This window comes from Zeugodacus cucurbitae, chromosome 4, assembly GCF_028554725.1.
Source record: "Zeugodacus cucurbitae isolate PBARC_wt_2022May chromosome 4, idZeuCucr1.2, whole genome shotgun sequence".
NCBI lineage: Eukaryota > Metazoa > Arthropoda > Insecta > Diptera > Tephritidae > Zeugodacus > Zeugodacus cucurbitae.
Window position 1 is genome coordinate 47,540,995 of NC_071669.1, and position 18,232 is coordinate 47,559,226.

The following is an 18,232-nucleotide window of genomic DNA, read 5'->3' on the forward strand; positions in this document are numbered from 1 at the left end:
ATGCGATGAGATTAGGGATTAAGTCGCTGCTAAAAGCTGCTTAGAGAAAGGCGAAGAAGAATAATCCAAGCGCTTCCTCACTCAATGTCCAGACTGACGGTAAAGCATCTCGGCAGGTACACCTTCGAAGCGAAGTGACTAGAATCGACATTAGCCGATTTATGAACTTTGTAATACAGTCCAAGCACTTTGTCAAATCATAAGTATTTGGGTACCACAAGATCTGTCGAAGCTGTCTATGTGAGACTCTCTACAGTTGCGGAAACCTACTTCTTGACCTAATGAAATCTAACCTTCTATATAATAACGTTCGATATTAAAGCCCTCCCTTATACATTTTATTCTTAACATTCCTGTAACTTTTCCTTGTTCCCAAAACTCATGTAGCTGCTATAGAAAATATGCCAATTGTCAGATGAGAACATTGAAGATTTCCCTGCTGAAGCCTATATATATGTAGACCAACATAAGCGTTGGTATGTTTCTATAAACTCTAAGAAAGCTTTCCACATTTTCTTTTAGATATCTTCTAAGATTTAATCAGTTAGCAAATGTTTATTTTTTATGTTTCTTCGAATGTTAATGTTGGTTCTAAGAAAGACTACACTTTCAAGTTTAAATTAAATATTAGGAATACTTGGATAGATTAAAGACATGTGACCAATAGCGTCCGGGTCACATAAAGCCACATATAAAATTTTTCAAATAAGATATATGTACCTCTTAAACTATTTTCACAGCTATGGTATTTGTTTATCAATACAGCTATTTGACTATACAAATACGAGTATATACTATATCTGCGTGTATATAGTAGGTATATGATATCCGTTCACCTTTCATAGAAGAATGTGGGTAAATAAGAAACTGGACATTCAAAGGCATTCCATTGTCACATTGCATTGGCTTCCTTATGGGATTCCTATAAGAATGTGCGCACACATACTCACACATAGAAGAGCGCTTAAATACAATACACTCACACTCTCATTCTCAACAATGGCTTAAACGTGTTGCTGGCGCGCCAAACCAAAGGAATTTCAAATAAGTCATATTTCCTCAAACCACTCACTCTAACCACTACAAGCACACTTCCAAGACAAATGTGTGCATACAAAAGCAACAAAGAAAACATGCAATAATAATCCACGAGGGGTTGTAAGTCGAGCACCTTGAGTTGAGGAAGACTCTATATGACCGACGTTGCTCAAGAATGAGTGGAAGGAAGTGTAAGAATCGTATGCGACTGTTGCTCACCACACACATACAGAGACACCAAACGTTTGTAGAACACGCAAGAGTGCCATAAACAGTCTCAAGACATTGTCAAGGGTTGCAATGTGAGACATTTTATGGAAGGAGAAGGTGACGAAGGCGAGTAAGAAAAACGAAAGAAAGCGAACGTCGGCTGTAAAGGAATGAGTGAGCGTCGCGACTGAGTAGGGAAAGTGAGTTGTAGCACAGCACTGTAGAGAGGGACCTGTAGCATGCAAGGCTCAAGACGACGAACAAACGCTAGCCAGCTAGGGCAAAGGCGGTGCACACCTTGACGGCGATCCTCAAACGTTTCGTAGACGTCGGTCGGTGACGGGTGTGCGTTGAGTCGTGCCGCGGAGCGCGTGCCACAAGAAATCGCAAGAAATCAAACGCAATTTGTACGGAGTCATGCTTGCAGGAAATTGGCATGATATTTTTCGAGTTGTTGTGGTCGCCATGGACTTTGGCTGATTGGCTAAGTTTAAAGTTGGTGCATAAGTAATTGCTAGTGAGTCACTTGGTGCGGTGGCCACTGTAGCAATTTGGACAAATATATATATATATAAATACATACAAAATGTGACAGTAGTGGGTGACACTAAAAAACATGAAGTGAGTGTTGCATGTGGCCAGGAGTACCCTTGCAACCGCACGCCAAGGCGCAGCGGAAGTGGCAACATTATACGAGTGTTTTTTTGGCCAACTTTATTGTTGTTGCTTTGGTAATTAATATGTGCAATTGTTTTACGCTTTGGCGTTGCTATGTGGCAGCAAGTGTGCCCGAAAATGCATGCAACAACTGCAGCGAAGGTGCATTAACACACGGCGTACTGGATTTTTCAGTGCGCGGCATAAAGGTACATTTAAAATGGAAATAAATAAATAAATATACGGAGAAAACTTAAAATAGTGCGCGCGCGGTAGTGAAGGTGAAAGCAGCGAAGCGGAAAATTGAAAATTTCTACAAAAACAATAAATACGTAAAAACGCTATGAAAACAAGGGAAATGCAAGGCATATAATTATGTTTAAATACAAGCGCACACGTGCATAAATCCATACATGAGTAACGCTAAGAGTGTGTATATGCGCCGTTAGCAGTTATTTTGGTGTCTCACATATATAGTATGTGTACACTTTATTGAATTATTAACGCCGAATTTCGTTCGCAAACAAGCGCGCCTGCAGTTGCCGCCCATAAACGCGCACTCACATATACGTGCGCGCTGTTATACATCAATATATGTGAAACCCAAAAATCGATTGTGTATTTGCGCAAATAACGCCTAAAAATTTTTCAACATTTATTTTGATATCGAAATGTATAACACAACGCGCGTGCGCTGAGGCAACCCACCGCGCGGCAGCAAAGCGCACATGAGCGCTGTTCATTGAACTCCCGCGGCACGGAACGCGCGGCAGTGAAATCAAAATACCGCCGCATGTGCCGCGCGCTACCCCACTGCCGCACTGATGCAAGCACTTTCATGCATAGAGGGCTTCTCCGCGCCTGTATGTGTGCTCTTATTTGCTTTGTCTTATTTGTATTTGCGGCTGGCGGCGGCTGTGCAAATGCAGCTGCACGCGTTCAACGAAAATTCCACCCATTCGAATGATCGCGCATGTTATCACATTAGTTGTATTGTTGTTGTTCGGCGTGTCGTGCAGTTCCTGTGTTCTCCTTGTTCCTGCTGCTGCTGCTGCTCCTATTTCCTGCCTTCTAGCGTTGTATACCCATTCCGCTTGTCATGCACAATTACAATAAAGCAATATTTCAACCCTATTTTGCCGCCCTTGCGCGTGCGCTTTACGACCGTAGTTCGTAGTTTTTGCTGTTGTACTGTGTGTGTGTGATAATGAAATTTATTAGCGACATTACAGCTTAGCACCGCCGCACCCGTGATAAAGCTGACGGCTGGCTGCGCATGTGTCCTCTTCGACCTTAACTAGCGCCTGCAAAGGTGTGTTACAATCTGCTGCAACAACAACAACAAAAATAAAAAATGTGTAAAATCAAATTTTTATATTCGTCCATCTGTGATGTATGTAAGCGGAGAAACTAGTCGATGTAAAGGACCTCACATTTATATGGAATTTATTCATGATTTGTGATAAAATAATTTTGTATGGTAATTAAGTAAATAGTGGACATCTGGGCCTAATGGGCACGACAGTAATGGTATTCGTACATACTTATATTTAAATTAATACGAATATTTGTATGTCGGAACGTGCTGCGCTATTTTGTTGCTTATCCGATCTACACCCTTCGTATTAATTAATTTGGTAATCAAAATATGTCAACGACACACTTATGCACTTAGTAACGCTAGCGGAGGAGCTCTAACATTATTCAATTCTTCTATATAATCATGCAAATAACAGCTATTATTCTAAATTAGATGTAGTATATCGATCCGTGCCTTAAAGTATATCCTTTATCATTATCTAAGCAGATGAAGATCAGATGTTATGAGAGATCAGTTTCAAAAGGACGAGGATTCCCACTAAACTTACAGATATAAATTAAATAGAACTATTCTAAACATGAGTTTTGAACCATGGATACGCTCGAAGCAATCCCTTCAGCAAGCGATGGTTAAAGTTCCTTTTCCATGACAGTCGGATCTAAATAACCCGGTAGGTTTGTATCCGGAAAAGGACTGTTAAATCGGCTCGGAAAGTTCTCTGATGCTACAAATGCAATAATTATTGAAACTCGTTTATGCAATCACCTTCTAGAACTACATTTAGTCAGTGTAATAAATCAGAAGCGGGTTGGTAGTCCGAGATCCACATGCGCTAGAGCGCTGTATATAGAGACCTCACGTGAGTTCGCCAAACTTTGGACAATAACCAGCATCTTGCAGCTTCAGCTTATTTTTGGCCCGCCGTGAATCGAAAACGGTCCTTCCAACTACTTCAGGAGGGTTCATCTCGGAGCAATCACTGTCCAATAGGTACATATGCGATGGTTTGCAAATTGCCAAAGATGTGATTGAAGGTGATGAGGAAACATCCAAGCAATTCCTTCTTCAATGCCCAACATTCTACAGACTAGGGTTAAAACAGGTCGCTAGGCACACCGCATGAGCCATCGGCGGACTTTGGGAATTGACCAAAATTGACATAAACCGACTTAAGAACTTTTTAATAACGTCCAAGCGTTTTGTCGAATTGTGAAATTTTCTCTTCCCTTGGGATTATTTAAGTGCCAGAAAGGACAGTTGAGGGTCGTCTAAGTGATATTTTCTGTAGTCGTGGATATCTGCCCCTTGACCTAACCTAACCATAATATACTGAAAATTATGTAATTTATCGAGGTCAAATCGAGTAATTACTTTATTTATCAGGACGGACAGCGAGAGCTTGATTTTAAGGACTGTAAGAGGACTGCACGAAGGAACGCCTTTACATAGTTGTACGGGGCTTCACAAGGCATTGTCTAGATCATGTATTAAACATCTTAGAACTCTCACTTTCATCCAACTAGGTGAACTAGTAGCATTCGAAATCAAATGTTTAAGAAGATTTGTGATGGGTTTAAGATGCTTTGACAATATATGAGATCCAACTACAGAAACTTCGGCATCAAATCTTGGATCAGTCATATAATCTAATATTATCTAACTTTATATGCCTCGAGAGGGAGCAAGCGCGTAAAATAAGAGTTTTTCATTTAGTAATTTGGGCTCAAAATGATTGCTGGCGATTCATTAGCTCGTCAGTAAAATAAGTTCACCGTAGTTTATTTGACATGAGGTGTTGTATGATTGTACTTGGAAGATGTCAATCGGTTTATGAGTAAAGGTTTTTTACGTCGGTAACCCCTAAAGTTTGGGTTGTTTGGATATGGCTCTATTATAATTTTAGTATCCGAGATATAATTATAAATATCGAGCATCATACTTTTGAGTTTCAAGATCAAAATTATTTTGAGTAAACTTACATAATCTCTAGGTTTATGGGTTATTGTTTTTTAATACTATAAAGCTTTATTACCTTAAATAAAATACTTTTACTTGAAAATCCACTACACTTCCAGGAATTGCTTGCAAAATACTTCTATGCAGACTACAGTAGAAGAAGTTATAATTTGCAAATTACTGCCGTTACTTTTGCTGAAATCAAATTTCTACATGCTGCTCTGTTTGGAGAGTCTAATTCAATGAGAATATTACTAACTGAGTTACATCAATATTCAGTCAGATTCATAACATCATAGAGAGTTTACAACCCGCCGTTAATTGATACTAAGTATACGTTTTTTCTGGCCTCTGCGCTAGCTGTAGACACTATTCCTAAGTGATTTGATTAATTCCGAACAAATCATAGGAGTATCGAAGACAATAAACCCAGTAGACTTCAAAAACAGCTGTTATGGAAGAGAATATAGAAGAAGTACTTTACAGAATTTTGGATAACCGGCAATTCAAATCAAGATAGGTAACAATCTGCAGATACCAAAGTACCAACATGGTGGTTCTCCGAATGTTCCCTTAGCGTTATTTTCCAGTTCTCAAAAATCAAGAGATCATTAACTGTATAGAACTTTTGAAGCAAAACATCAAACGTACTATAAAAAGACATCGGAAAGTTTGTTAGGTGCTTTAAAAGGTTCAACTTTGATGAGCAAAGTGCAGAAAATATAAACATTTCTATTTTTAGACAGTCTGACAACATCAAGTCAATTTGTTATATGCGAGGTATGGATGTGTTAAAACTGTTAAATTTGCGTCTAATGGACAAAATTGATATAGAGGAAACGGGTGTATTTTTGGCGTGTGGTTTTCAATGAGACAATACTTTTTTGGAGCTAGTCTTTTTGATAGCTGTCACTTTATTTGTACACAGTATCGTCTGTCATTTAATAATGAACGGACTTACTGCGGAACAGCGTTTATTAACATACGGCTCCAATTACTGCCAAATCGGTCGAAAATGGGTCCTCTGGTCTAGAACCTTTTTGAGGACCTTGCACGAAATAATTTCTAAAACATAATAACAAACCCTTGCCTTTATAATAAAGCTAAATTCTTGACCCTTACAATAAATTATATGCGTTTTATTTCTTCTTAAAATCCACATGTCCAAAACAACATCATTTACTTATGAATTACCGAGATTTCTTTAAACTATAACTTCTTCCATAATTTTAGATTTCGGTTCGGAGATAAACCATGATGCACTGAGTGGAAACTCAACTCACAGGACTACTATTAATGATTGTATATTATATTGCGATGAGAACATTCTCGAAGTCTACTGAAGGACGTAAAACTCACAGTCTAAAACAGTTCTAAAAAACGGAAGCCAGAACGTGTACGCACTACGGTAAAGCATATTAGCCTAGGCACCATAACCCCACTTTTTTCGCCACCAACAAACAAAAAAACACGAGGAAAAATCAAAGATGCATAGCCAATCGTATCGAATGCCACAAATCATACTCTAATCACATTTGCCGTGCCGCCAAGCGTGGAAATTATCGAATCTTGAAACGCCTCATAAAATCGGCACAAAGCGCACAAACGACGAGTGGTCCTTCGGTGGTTCGGTAGGGTGGTCGGCTCTCAGACAAACTCTCCCTCCGACGGTTGATGACTGCTTATCCTAAAGGACGAAGGACGAGGGATACTCGTGATCTACCTTTCCTTTCTACCGTTAGCTTTGTGTGTCGCAGGCGCTGCAAAAGTGAAAGCAACTCCCATTATATTTGATAAGAATATTATTAAATGCATTTTGTATGTACGAATATGTAACAGTCATGTACTTACCATGCATATAAATGTTGAATTTATTGCTTTCATATTGTTTGAGTGTATATGTGTGTATGCTTGTATGTGTTTGTGATCTACATATGAATGCTAAAGTATCTGTGATGCGCATGAATGCCCAGCGACAGGATAACAAAAGGAAATAAAAATTTTCTACAAGCATAAATAAAATAAATATATGAAATGCAGACATACAGACACTTCGGCATGCCAACTTATAACAAAAAGTTCGAAGGAAAGACCAAGCAGAAAATAAATATATAAAAATACAAAAATAAAGCAACAACAACAACACACAGGCAATCTCATTCAGTCGGGTGTCGCGCAGCACTTCGGGCACGCGACCAGCCAGCCTCTAATGCCACTAGCGAACGCATTCACCGTGTGCTCGATATATGTGTGTTGCCACCTTTTGCACACCGCGCGGCACCGCTTTGCTTTAGCGCTTTATATGCGGCGCTATCTGGGGTCTAAGCTGCCTCACTAGTCGGATTGGTGTCGCTGTTGTCACAAATGTTGCCGATATCGTTGCCGTTGCCGTTGTCGTTGATGGTGGTGATTGCTTTTACTTAACGTGATTGTTGTTGTTGTTGCTGAAGTAACGGTGGTGGTGGTTCCACAGTGCAGCGGTGCAGCCAACACACCAGAAATAGCGACAGCCGTAGGCAATTTTCGAAAACCTTTCTGCACAATGGCATGTGTGGCGTGCGCGACTCGGTGCGGCCTTATCGTTGCCATACGAAACCAAAAAAGAAAAAAAATCACAATAACAATATAATTCTGCCAGGTGCATTGCTCGACAAATCGGTGGAGGGTGAATTCATTCTTCGTGTGCCGTCCATTCGGGGTGCACAGTACAGTTCAGTAACGGTGCTTTGGCGCGCGCTGCTTCGTCGGCTTCATCGGCTTTGTCGCGTCGCGCCGCATGCCAGCGGCTCGGTGCATTGCTTGAGCGTTGCGATTTCTGGCCCTGATTGATGGTTGCCGGTGCAGCCGCTCGCTCGAAGCCTGATCCTGACTGCCTGCATGCCTGTTTGTCTGGCGTTGTGGCAAGTATATTATTATGTTGCATGTATGTATGTATGTCTGTGAGTGGAATAATAACAAACGTGAGTGTGTAAAAATGTGAAATGTAGGGGAGCGCAGTGGTTGCGAATTCGTTCAGGGCGCACAAAGCCGCTTCGGTTTGGAACAATGCATTAAGGGTGGTTGCTTGGTCGGTCGGTCGGTTGGTCTGTTGGTTTGCGGCTGTGGCATGTGCGGCAGGGGTTTGCAAAGACAATAATAACAACAAAAATTAAATACGAAAAAATTGCTGCTCCTCTGCTGCTTTGTTTTTCGAAAACATACAAAAGTTTCAATTCCAATTGGAAAATAACAACAACAACAGCTATGCAGTAGCCGTAGCGTAGGATGGGTGAAATTTTTGTGAAATCATTTTCATGAAATTCATCAGCAAAGATCCTGTCAAAGATTTCTCAACTCACCGCCTCTCGACGCTGTGCCGTTGCTATTATTGTGGCAGTGGCTGTGCTACATTTACATATACATATACATACGTATGTGTGAGCAAGTGCTGCGCGCTGACATGCATGCGGCTGCATGAAAGCGGGTTATTGAGTTGAGCAAGCAATAAAAATTACTTGACATTACCGTCCCCTTCCACAATAGCTTCATACAAACACACACATGTCAGTAGTCTCGAAAGCACTGATATATTTACTGTAGGTTTATTTAATGAGTAACGGCGTTTGTCGAAAAGTTCATTACAATATCCACCCCCGGGATTTGTTACCCCACGCCACACGAAGCAATCCACTACACCGTCACACAACACCCCGCAACACTCCGCACCGTCCTGCTTTTCCATGCCTGCCGCACGCATCGCCTTGAATCGCACTTTATGCACTCGATCAAATTAATTTTCACATACTGTTAGGCGTTACACCCAATTTTACTCGGGCATATGCTGTGCAGCGCATCGTCTTTTCTAGAATGAAGCCGAAGCAATTCTTCGGTAGTTGTTAGACAATTCGAAGTTTGCACAATTAATTTATCATGTGTATGCTGCGTGCAATATTCTGGTTACCGTTAGCGCTGGTCCAGCGGGAGCACTCAATTTTAATCAAAGCATTAAAATTACCTCTGTAACACGCTAATTTCATTGGATTGACCTTTGAATATCATATGACCAAGTTGCAACATTTTCCAAGTACATACTAGATACACAAGCGATATTGTAACATTAGTGGAAAGTTGTGTAAGAATGAGCATTAAGGAGTTCCGAAGTTTCTGGCTTTTTCTTATAGTTTTAAAAATGGAAAGAGAACAATATTCGATTTTTGTTTCTGGAAATCAAAGTGCGATTATACGCTGTATAAGGTGACTTATCGCCTTCGATGATTCTGCGCCATTTTGTTCCGTTGACGTAACATGGATCCAGGGTACACACCGGAGTTCAAGGAACAGTCGAAACAGTGCACTTTACCGGATGAGCTTGAAATTCCTACGACGGCCGATTTTGCGGTACCGGAATTGACCTAGATTTTATACGATCAAATGCTGTCTTTTCGGCGATCTAAACCTATTTGGAAGTGTTCGTTGTAACATATTGAGAGCTTGTTCAAAGAAGGCGTAGAAAGTCCTATTTGTCGGAATGATAATGACCATTCACTCTCCTATAGAGTTCACTACTATGCCGACTGATTCGACGCTGAATAAATTGATTGATAAAGGGAACCTAAAAAGCTGTAAACTTTCCGAAATATATGTAGGTCGGTCTTTTTAATGAATAAATTGCAGCTGAAGACGCCAACATAATCCCTTTTCTCCACTTCGAAGAATAGTAACGGGTTATCCAAGTAGAGGTTTTTTCAAAAGCAGTTTTTTGACATACCAGGCGTGAGCTGTCATGTTATTTTTGTTCAGTATTCGTTATGGAAAGACTTACGTCTGAACAACGTTTACAAATTGTTCAACTTTATTACGAAAATTCACGTTCTTTAAATAATGTGTTTCGCGCGCTTCGGTCAACTTATGTGAAAATAATCGGTCTCCTGACTATACTATTCGCAAAACCATCAGCCATCTTGAGACTCAGCTTTCATTATTGGATAATATTCGTCCGAATAGACCACGTCCAGCACACAGTGAAGAAAATATAGCAGCCGTAGCTGAGAGTGTACACGAAGGCCGTGGAGAGTCGATTCGGCTTGCGCAAGAACTGAGACCTCGACCTTCCCAAGTGACAACGCTTCTCTCTATGAGTTCATGAAGCCGGTAGATTGGGCACCAAGACCCTGTGATATCACACCATTAGACTTTTTCCTGTAGGTATATATAAAGTTTAAAATATATGCGGACAATCCCGCATCGAATCTCCGAATGATAATAAACATTCCCATTAAATTTGATTTTTCTTTGTTTTTTTTTCTTTAAAAACCTCGGAATGGATCAGACTATAGATCAAATGTGATAATTTTTACGATCACTAAACTTTATTGTCAATTTTACTTAGCGATAGTGTTTTAAATGTATTGAGTACCATGGTTGGAGTGAATATTTAACCAACTTTATTAAATCGTTAAAATGAAAGTGATCACTCCTTCATTCAGTATTTATGTACGTATATCAAATGTCTGGATAGTAATGAAATCGAAATTTGCCAAGAAAATGCATTTACCTTTAATATGGTATGAAATTGCAGACTCAGAAGCATTTTCAGAAAGCTAAATAGAGAAAGTACCATCTTCTATAAGAGTGTACAGCTGCTGGCGTACAGCGATGATATCAATATCATTAGACTCAAAAACCGTGCCGTTACTTCTGCTACTTTGGAACCAGCACTAACAATGTCAGCTACGAAATCCAACGCAGGATCACTCTTGCCAAGAGGTTTGGATTGAGTAGGCAATTGAAAAGTAAAGCCCTCTCTCGACGAACAAAAACCAAACTCTACAAGTCTCTCATCGTGTCCGTCCGTGAACGATGTCGACATCTGATGAGACGCTCTGGGAGTGATTGACATAGTTCAGCGAATAAATGTTGTTCGAATGGACGAAAGCGCTCCAGCTTTGAAAGTGTTCGATGCAGTACCCCCTGGTGGAAGCAGAGGTAGTGGAAGATCTCCACTCCTTAGGAAAGACCAGGTGAAAAGTGACCTAGTTTCTCTTGGTATTTCCAATTCGCACTAAACAGCAGGAAAGAGGAATGAATGGGGCACTTTTATAGATAAATAAGCTTAAGTCAATCTAAGCTTCAGACGAGATCTGGTTTATGTTTTTATTTAGAAAATCTTTTGAACTCGTATGCTTCAAATTGGGATACAATTCAAGGCAAATCAATGCTTGATTATTAGTAGAAGTCTCCTATTTTAGCTTAAGTCGATTATGACTATTTTAACAAAAATTTGTCAACTTTATCGATTTTACGAAGGGCTGTCGGATTGTTGTTGTTGGAACTTATGTATAAAGCTAAGAATTCATGCATTGTGTAAAGCAGTATGTACTTAGTTTAAGGCAGTATTATGCCTGCTAGCCTTGCCCCCTTTATTAAATCCTTAATATGTTGAATCTTAACATTTTGCACAAGTATTAAATCCATTACTGAAATTGTTCTTAATTAATATTCCATCTTTTCTCCACAGATTCACAACCCACCGCTGTGAAGATGTCCATTCACAGGAGCTACCTCCTCGTGAAAGTCTGAAGGGCAGACTCGAGTTTCAATTGCTGTTACCTTGAAATTTGGCGAATGTTTTTGTCATAACGAGTAAAACTGTGAAATTAAATGTAATTAATGCAAATAAATACAATAAAAGCTGGTATTTGCAAAATAAATGCTAAAAAAGATTGAGCGACTTTCATTTTCAAAAAGCTTCAGGGCGGACAAGTGAAGAATTTAATTGTGTTGCATCCTGAGGGTGTGTTTAACGCCTAATATCTTTATATGTGTCGCACACAAGGAAATGTGTTGCGTCCAAGGCGTCGGAGTCTAGGGGTTGCAAAGCAATGCGCGCGTCGGAGGGAGACAGGGAAGACTTGTTAAAAGCATTTTGAGACATGAAAATGCATTATGCCACATAAACGGTGCGTAATGCAACATTTCGAACGTTAATTATTTTTGTCGCTGCTGTGGCTGCTCAAAGTCCACACGCGCGCAAACGAACACATGATGCACTTGCTGTTGCACTTGTAAGCGCAGACACAGACACCGCCACAAAGCGCCGTACACAAAGCGAGTAGGTGAAAGCCAAGTGGCGCATGGTGAAGGACAAATGGCGACAAGCCTGCCAGGTCTGTAGGCAGTGGGCGCGCGGTCGCAGGTGTGGGACGCGGCACTCGAGATTACCATAAAAGGATGCACTTAGGGGTTAGCACAAGTGCCATATTCGGCGATAAGCACCAGGTTATAGCCACAAGGCGACGGCGGCCAAAGCGGCCAAACAAACCGAAGATGCCGTCGACGCAAGCGGGGGAAGAGAGAGGTGGTAAATTTATGTTAAGAATATCTTTGGGCGGAATTCACACAAACTTGTGGCGGCAGGATGTTCTAAGTAAATTACAACGCATTAAACAGAGAACCCGAGCCGGGTACGAAGACATCGCAACAGAGGACACGCGAGTAGTTTGGGTGGGAGGGCAGCATGTTGCATGTTTATTTACGTACTAGAGTGTGGGAGCGAAGGCAGGGTTGGAAATTGTTGCGAATATGCTGTTTGTTTATCGAAAGCGCCGAGTAGGTATATTTGGAATTTGCTGGAATTATCTGCGACGCATTTAAAGGCGAAAGGGCCAACAGCACAGCAGACCGATAGAATCACAGAAGAACGTGGGCGCGCGGTGGGTGGGTGCGGCGCGGTGGCAAGCGCAACAGCAAACACTTAAGTGTGTAGGAAGATTTGGATTTGCATGTGTGTTGGTGGCAATGGTGGTGGTGGATTGCGGGTGTCGGTTGGCAGCCAGCTACCATTGTAACATGTGAAGACGTAGCATAGCAACCCCCACTTGACTACGCACGCTCGGCGAGCTTCCGCATACGGTATACGGTACTCGTACGCTACCGGTGTAGCCGCGCGCAAAGACTCATCGTTCGCATGGCTCTTGGTGTTCTGTAGGGAATTCATGTGTGTGGGAAGTGCACACAGAAGACAGCTTAGAGACGCACAATGACTGGCATTTCGCTGAACGCTGTTCTTCTTCTTCTGCGTTGCACTACAGGTCGCTCTTGTGGGAAAACGGCGAACAAAAATCAGCGATAGGGTGGCAACTTGATGACGTTACCGGCGTACGTTGCTACGCATGCACGTGCCAACCGTAATGCACCGCCACCAAACAATGCAAAGCAATAACAGCGGGCATAATGCAGGCAAAGTGGAAACAAAAGAAATCGAAAATACTTGTAATAACACACATAAATCCGTAGAATTTGTTTGCCCAAAAGACAAGCCATGCAAGCGCTAGCTTTGCTAGAACAGCCAACAACAGCACATTGGTGATGGTGGTGGTGGTGGCGCGTCCAGCCGCGTCGGTGCTACTAGCAGCCACCGAAGCAGTGCTAGCGCCTATGTGGCACATTTATTGTGCTTTCAATATTAACCAAACAAGCAATCAACAACGGTTGCATTAAAGCCAGCGCTTACCTACCCCACCAAGAAAGCTATACAGCGCCAGCCAACGCGCGGCAGCGCTTAGAAGCTAAACAACGAAAATGCAATACAGCAACGCCAGTCAAAGCCAAGTGCCGGGACTTTCATGCAAAGGACTTTCACTGATGCCGCCACTGGCGCTGAGACGCTGCCGCCAAGCACAGACAGTGGCGCTTAGCTGCGGCAGCGATGTGTTGGCAATGCCGGTGCAGTTTGTGGCGCTATGCGCTAGGGTTGTTCTGTTCGGTAGCTGTACGCGCGTGTGTTTTTGTTGTGGAAAAAGGGTGACTAATGTATGTGATTGCTAACAAAAGATTCCGGCTTTCCTGTGAAGCGTCGTTGCGTCGCGCTGCTGCTAAGGCTGTCGCCGTGCGCTACCGCGCTGTCGTTGACTGACTGCCGCGCTGACTCGTTCAGTGGTGCGCTGTGTGTGCTTGCTGCGCGCAAGGGGCTAAAAGGACAACGACTTCGGGGGATGAAATTTCCAATAGCACAACACAACAACAATAGCACATTGACAACAATACGCTTAGAGTACGATTTCAATTTCGCTTTCAGTGGCGCTGCGTTACGGTACGATATCCTTTTGACTGACTGGGGCGGCGTTTTGCGTTTACGCTAGCTTACGCGAGCGCTGACTGCTGCCGCTGACAGCGTCGTTGCCGGCGTTGTGGCATAAATAGCCGCGCCAGGATGTGTTGTTAGTCATTCGCAGTATAGACGTCGGCCCAGACAGGAGGAAACAAAAGGCGCACAGCAACATTGCAACCGATACACTCAGTTCAGTTAAATTCTGTTTGTTTTGTTCGGTTTAATTTGTTTTTGACTACATACATAACTATAACTGTATATAATTTGTTTGATTGTTTGCAACGCATCGAAAATTCATACTCATCATCGCTCATACATCGTTCATCAATATTGCTTAAATGGTTGTTTTAATATTTATTGTTGTTGTGTTAAACAGTAGTTAAGTTAAGAAGACATTCAAGTGCAAAAATAAGAAAGAAACCAAAAATATATAACAATTTACACCAACAAGTGCAATGGCTACGATTACGACCACAACCACGGCTGGCGCACAGCACAGCATCGTACAAATGGCCAGCCGACAGATGCCGCATGGGCTGGGTTTACTCACAACGGTCGCCTCGTTGCCACCAAAGTATCGCAGTCGTTACCTGAATCTCAAAGCAAAGTGTGAAACACCGTTAGATCTCTCGGTGAAACCGAACTCACCTGTACCTACTAACAACAATAATAATAACACCGAAGAGTCAGACAACGATGTACCTATGGCCGCCACATTCACCGAAGTCTACACTGAACCCAGTGAGGAGTCTGTGGTGACAACACAGGTGTTCAGCGAAAGCAGTGAAGTCTCATTAGTGCCCATTAGCAATGAAGTTTATGTCGTGCAAGAAACCACACCACAAACGGAGGAAGCCGTAGTCACCATCACACAAATCTCGAAACCCATAACACCACCGCTAACGCCCACAAAACGCAAGCATGCTGTTATGCTTGAGGAAGAGACCACCGATCAGGTGTTTACAGTTTTGGAGACACAAACAGTGCAGCAGGCTCGCGAGAACCCCGCTAAGCTGGCAAAGAGCGTCACACATCCGACGACCAAACGCGATTGTACGCCCACGAAACCCATTAAAGCCACGGACACAGCGCCAAAAACGGTGAAGGCACAAACGCCGGCCACTAAAAGCAGCAAAAATAAAGCGACGCGTAAACTAAAGTTTGACGAAGAAACAAGCTCGCCCGTATCGGGCACCATTATACGCCCACTAGAGGACATCACCGATGGCACGATGCAGTACAGCAACGGTGATATTGATCCCAAGTACAATATTGTCGAGATCACCGAGGAGACTAAGGCCGAATTGGCCGCGATTAAAAATGTAATTGGCGATTACGTTTGCAAGCTGTGTCGCATCAAATTCGATGACGCATTCGGTTTGGCACGTCATCGCTGTGCCTGCATAGTGCTGCTCGAGTATCGTTGTCCGGAGTGTGGTAAACAGTTTAACTGTCCCGCTAATTTGGCTTCGCATCGCCGCTGGCATAAACCAAAGAAAACGGATGCCAATAACGCTGGTAACGCTGCAAATTCAGCTTCGCGCAAAGAGAACCGTAACACCACAAATAATACCTCACAAACTAGCAACGTAGCAGGGCTCAACGAACAATCCGCCGATTTGCCTTATCCCTGCGATATCTGTGGCAAGCGCTTCAAGCGTGCCGCCTATCTACGTAAACATCAACAGACCCACAATAAGAAACGTACAACGAGCACGACAAGTGTCGGTGGAACCGCGCAAGAAACACCAGCACTCATAGCCGATGGTGGACTCTCCACAGCATCCACTGCCGTCATGGGCAATTCCTATCCATCATATGCCGATTCAACGGCATCTTCGTCAGCTTCGAGCATACACTCTTATAATGGCGCTACCGCCGAAGAAGAGGTGATCAGTTATGCCACAGCCAATGGCGGCTATATCGAATATGTGGACGATGAGGACGACGTGCGTTCCACCACGAGCAGCGCTAGTTCGTCGACAGGCTATGGACGCTTGCAAATCGTCGAAACTGGCTTGACGGAAGAGGAGAATATCGCGGCTGCCGCATTGACGAACTTACGGAACTGTGCATCGGTGATTCAGCACACCACATTAGCGCACTGATTGCCGGGGTACGCTGATTGCTAGATCGAGGGGTCGTTGCCCGCACGCAAGCTCGCTTCGTGCTTCGGTCGGTCGTTTGGTTGATTAGTGTCCCTGTTCGTGCGCATAGTGTAAGTGCAAGTGTGCGTGGGTAAGGTGGCTAGTGTAGCGTAGTGTTTTGTTCGTAATGAGACGACGGTGGCGAGGGTGGCTCAAACGTGCAACGATGAGTGTATTGGCAGTGTGTACGTGAGTGGGCTGTGGTGGGGGTGTGTTGGGTGGCGGTTTGTAAATACTTTTAGTGCAGCCATTAAGGGTTGATTTGTGTGTTTTCATTTATGAAAGTTATGTTTAAGTTCTACGCCATCCCGTTCAATGTAATGTTTAGGATTTTTTTCATGTTTTGTGTTTGTGTTTTTGTTTTGTTTTGCTTCGTTTAGCTCTGCAGCTAAGTATACCAAAGATTAGTTTTAAAGCGTTGGCTTGGCATTTTCGCGCGTCGTTTACGAAATTCGCCAAACGCCATTTTATGTTTTCTCAATTAACAGGCTTCTTCGGTTAGGTTTACCTTATGCATAGCTTAGTTTTTAGGTTAGTTTTATTACGACCTGCAGTAGGCGCAAATAGTACGAGCACATTCTAGTCATGGAAACGCAAACAGCTCTAGTCACTAATTTAGTTAAAACATAGTTACAAATATCGCTCAGGATTTTGTAGAGTCAGCTTCGCATAGATCTCATTTAGTTTTATTGGAAATCAGTTTAAATCTAGTTTTTACCACTTAACATAGTTTATAATTTAACGCAAGTTTATGGCATGTCAGGCGAAATAGTGCAGTAAAAATTTTAGTCTAGTTTAATGGTAAAAAATTCTCTCTCTCCGAGGAATACCAAAGAAATGAGTGTGAACTCTAGTCAACTTAATACGTAAGCAACAGTTTAGTTCTTTTTTAGGGCTTTTAGGTTAGGTTAGGTTATTTTTCATTAAATTTTTAAATAGTTTAGTTACACAAAAAGCAACAACAATAAGTCACTTTTTGTGTTGTTGTAAACTATGAAAACCAGCAAATCACTACCAAAACTAAATACAAACTACGAAGTACAATACCAATTAATTTCTAAATGTACATTATATAAAGCTAAGCGGTTGTATACTTAAAATTATTTTATTAAAAAAATGAAAATTGTAAAAATAACGAAATTCAAACGAATAACGAAATATCACAACGTTATTGTTCCTTAAAAATTAGTTTTGAGAAGCGAAATTATACTCAAATATGAAAATAACTAATTGTAAATGTAAAAATTATTAAAAAAAAAATATTTTATAAAAAAGTGTATATAAAAGTTATAAAAATAATTTTATAAAAAAAGTTTTTCTATGAAAAATTATTTTTATAAAAAAGTTTTTCGAAAAAAAAAATATATTTATAAAAATGTTTTTCCATTAAAATGAAATATTTGTATAAAAAACTAATTTTATGAAAGAAAAAAAAAATTAAAATATATTATCAATAACAACATGGTTGTATGTGTCTAACAAGAGTACAATACAACGAAAACTGTAAGCAAAGAATGACATTAAAACAAAATGAAAAAATTAAAAAAAAATATTTAAGAAGAAGAAACATTAAAAATAATTTAAAAAAAAAATATTAAAAAATAAATAAAAAGTAACACTAACGAACTTTTTATACACAAACATTTACAATTAAAACAAACAAAACAACAACTACAAGAACTTCAGAAAACCATATCTAAAACAAAATTATTAAATAGTTTTGAAAGCGTAAATGTTCTAAGTTGCTAAAGCAAATTATATCAACATTTAATGAAAAAAAAAAAAATTATATAAAAAACAAAGTTTTATAGAAAA

General features: G+C 41.2%; 1 protein-coding gene across 1 annotated transcript; it reads left to right on the top strand.

Annotated features, from left to right (window-relative positions):
• The first annotated feature begins 14,399 nt into the window (after positions 1–14,399).
• On the top strand, positions 14,400–17,654 carry LOC105220984 (zinc finger protein 232). The gene has a single exon (XM_029046159.2). It carries the CDS (start codon positions 14,726–14,728, stop codon positions 16,376–16,378), a length of 1,653 nt encoding a protein of 550 aa, XP_028901992.2. The 5' UTR covers positions 14,400–14,725; the 3' UTR covers positions 16,379–17,654.
• Positions 17,655–18,232: the final 578 nt, after the last annotated feature.

Bases quoted from the DNA above. Each gene is read 5' to 3' on its own strand.
- LOC105220984 (XM_029046159.2), top strand. From the start codon at position 14,726: ATGGCTACGATTACGACCACAACCACGGCTGGCGCACAGCACAGCATC.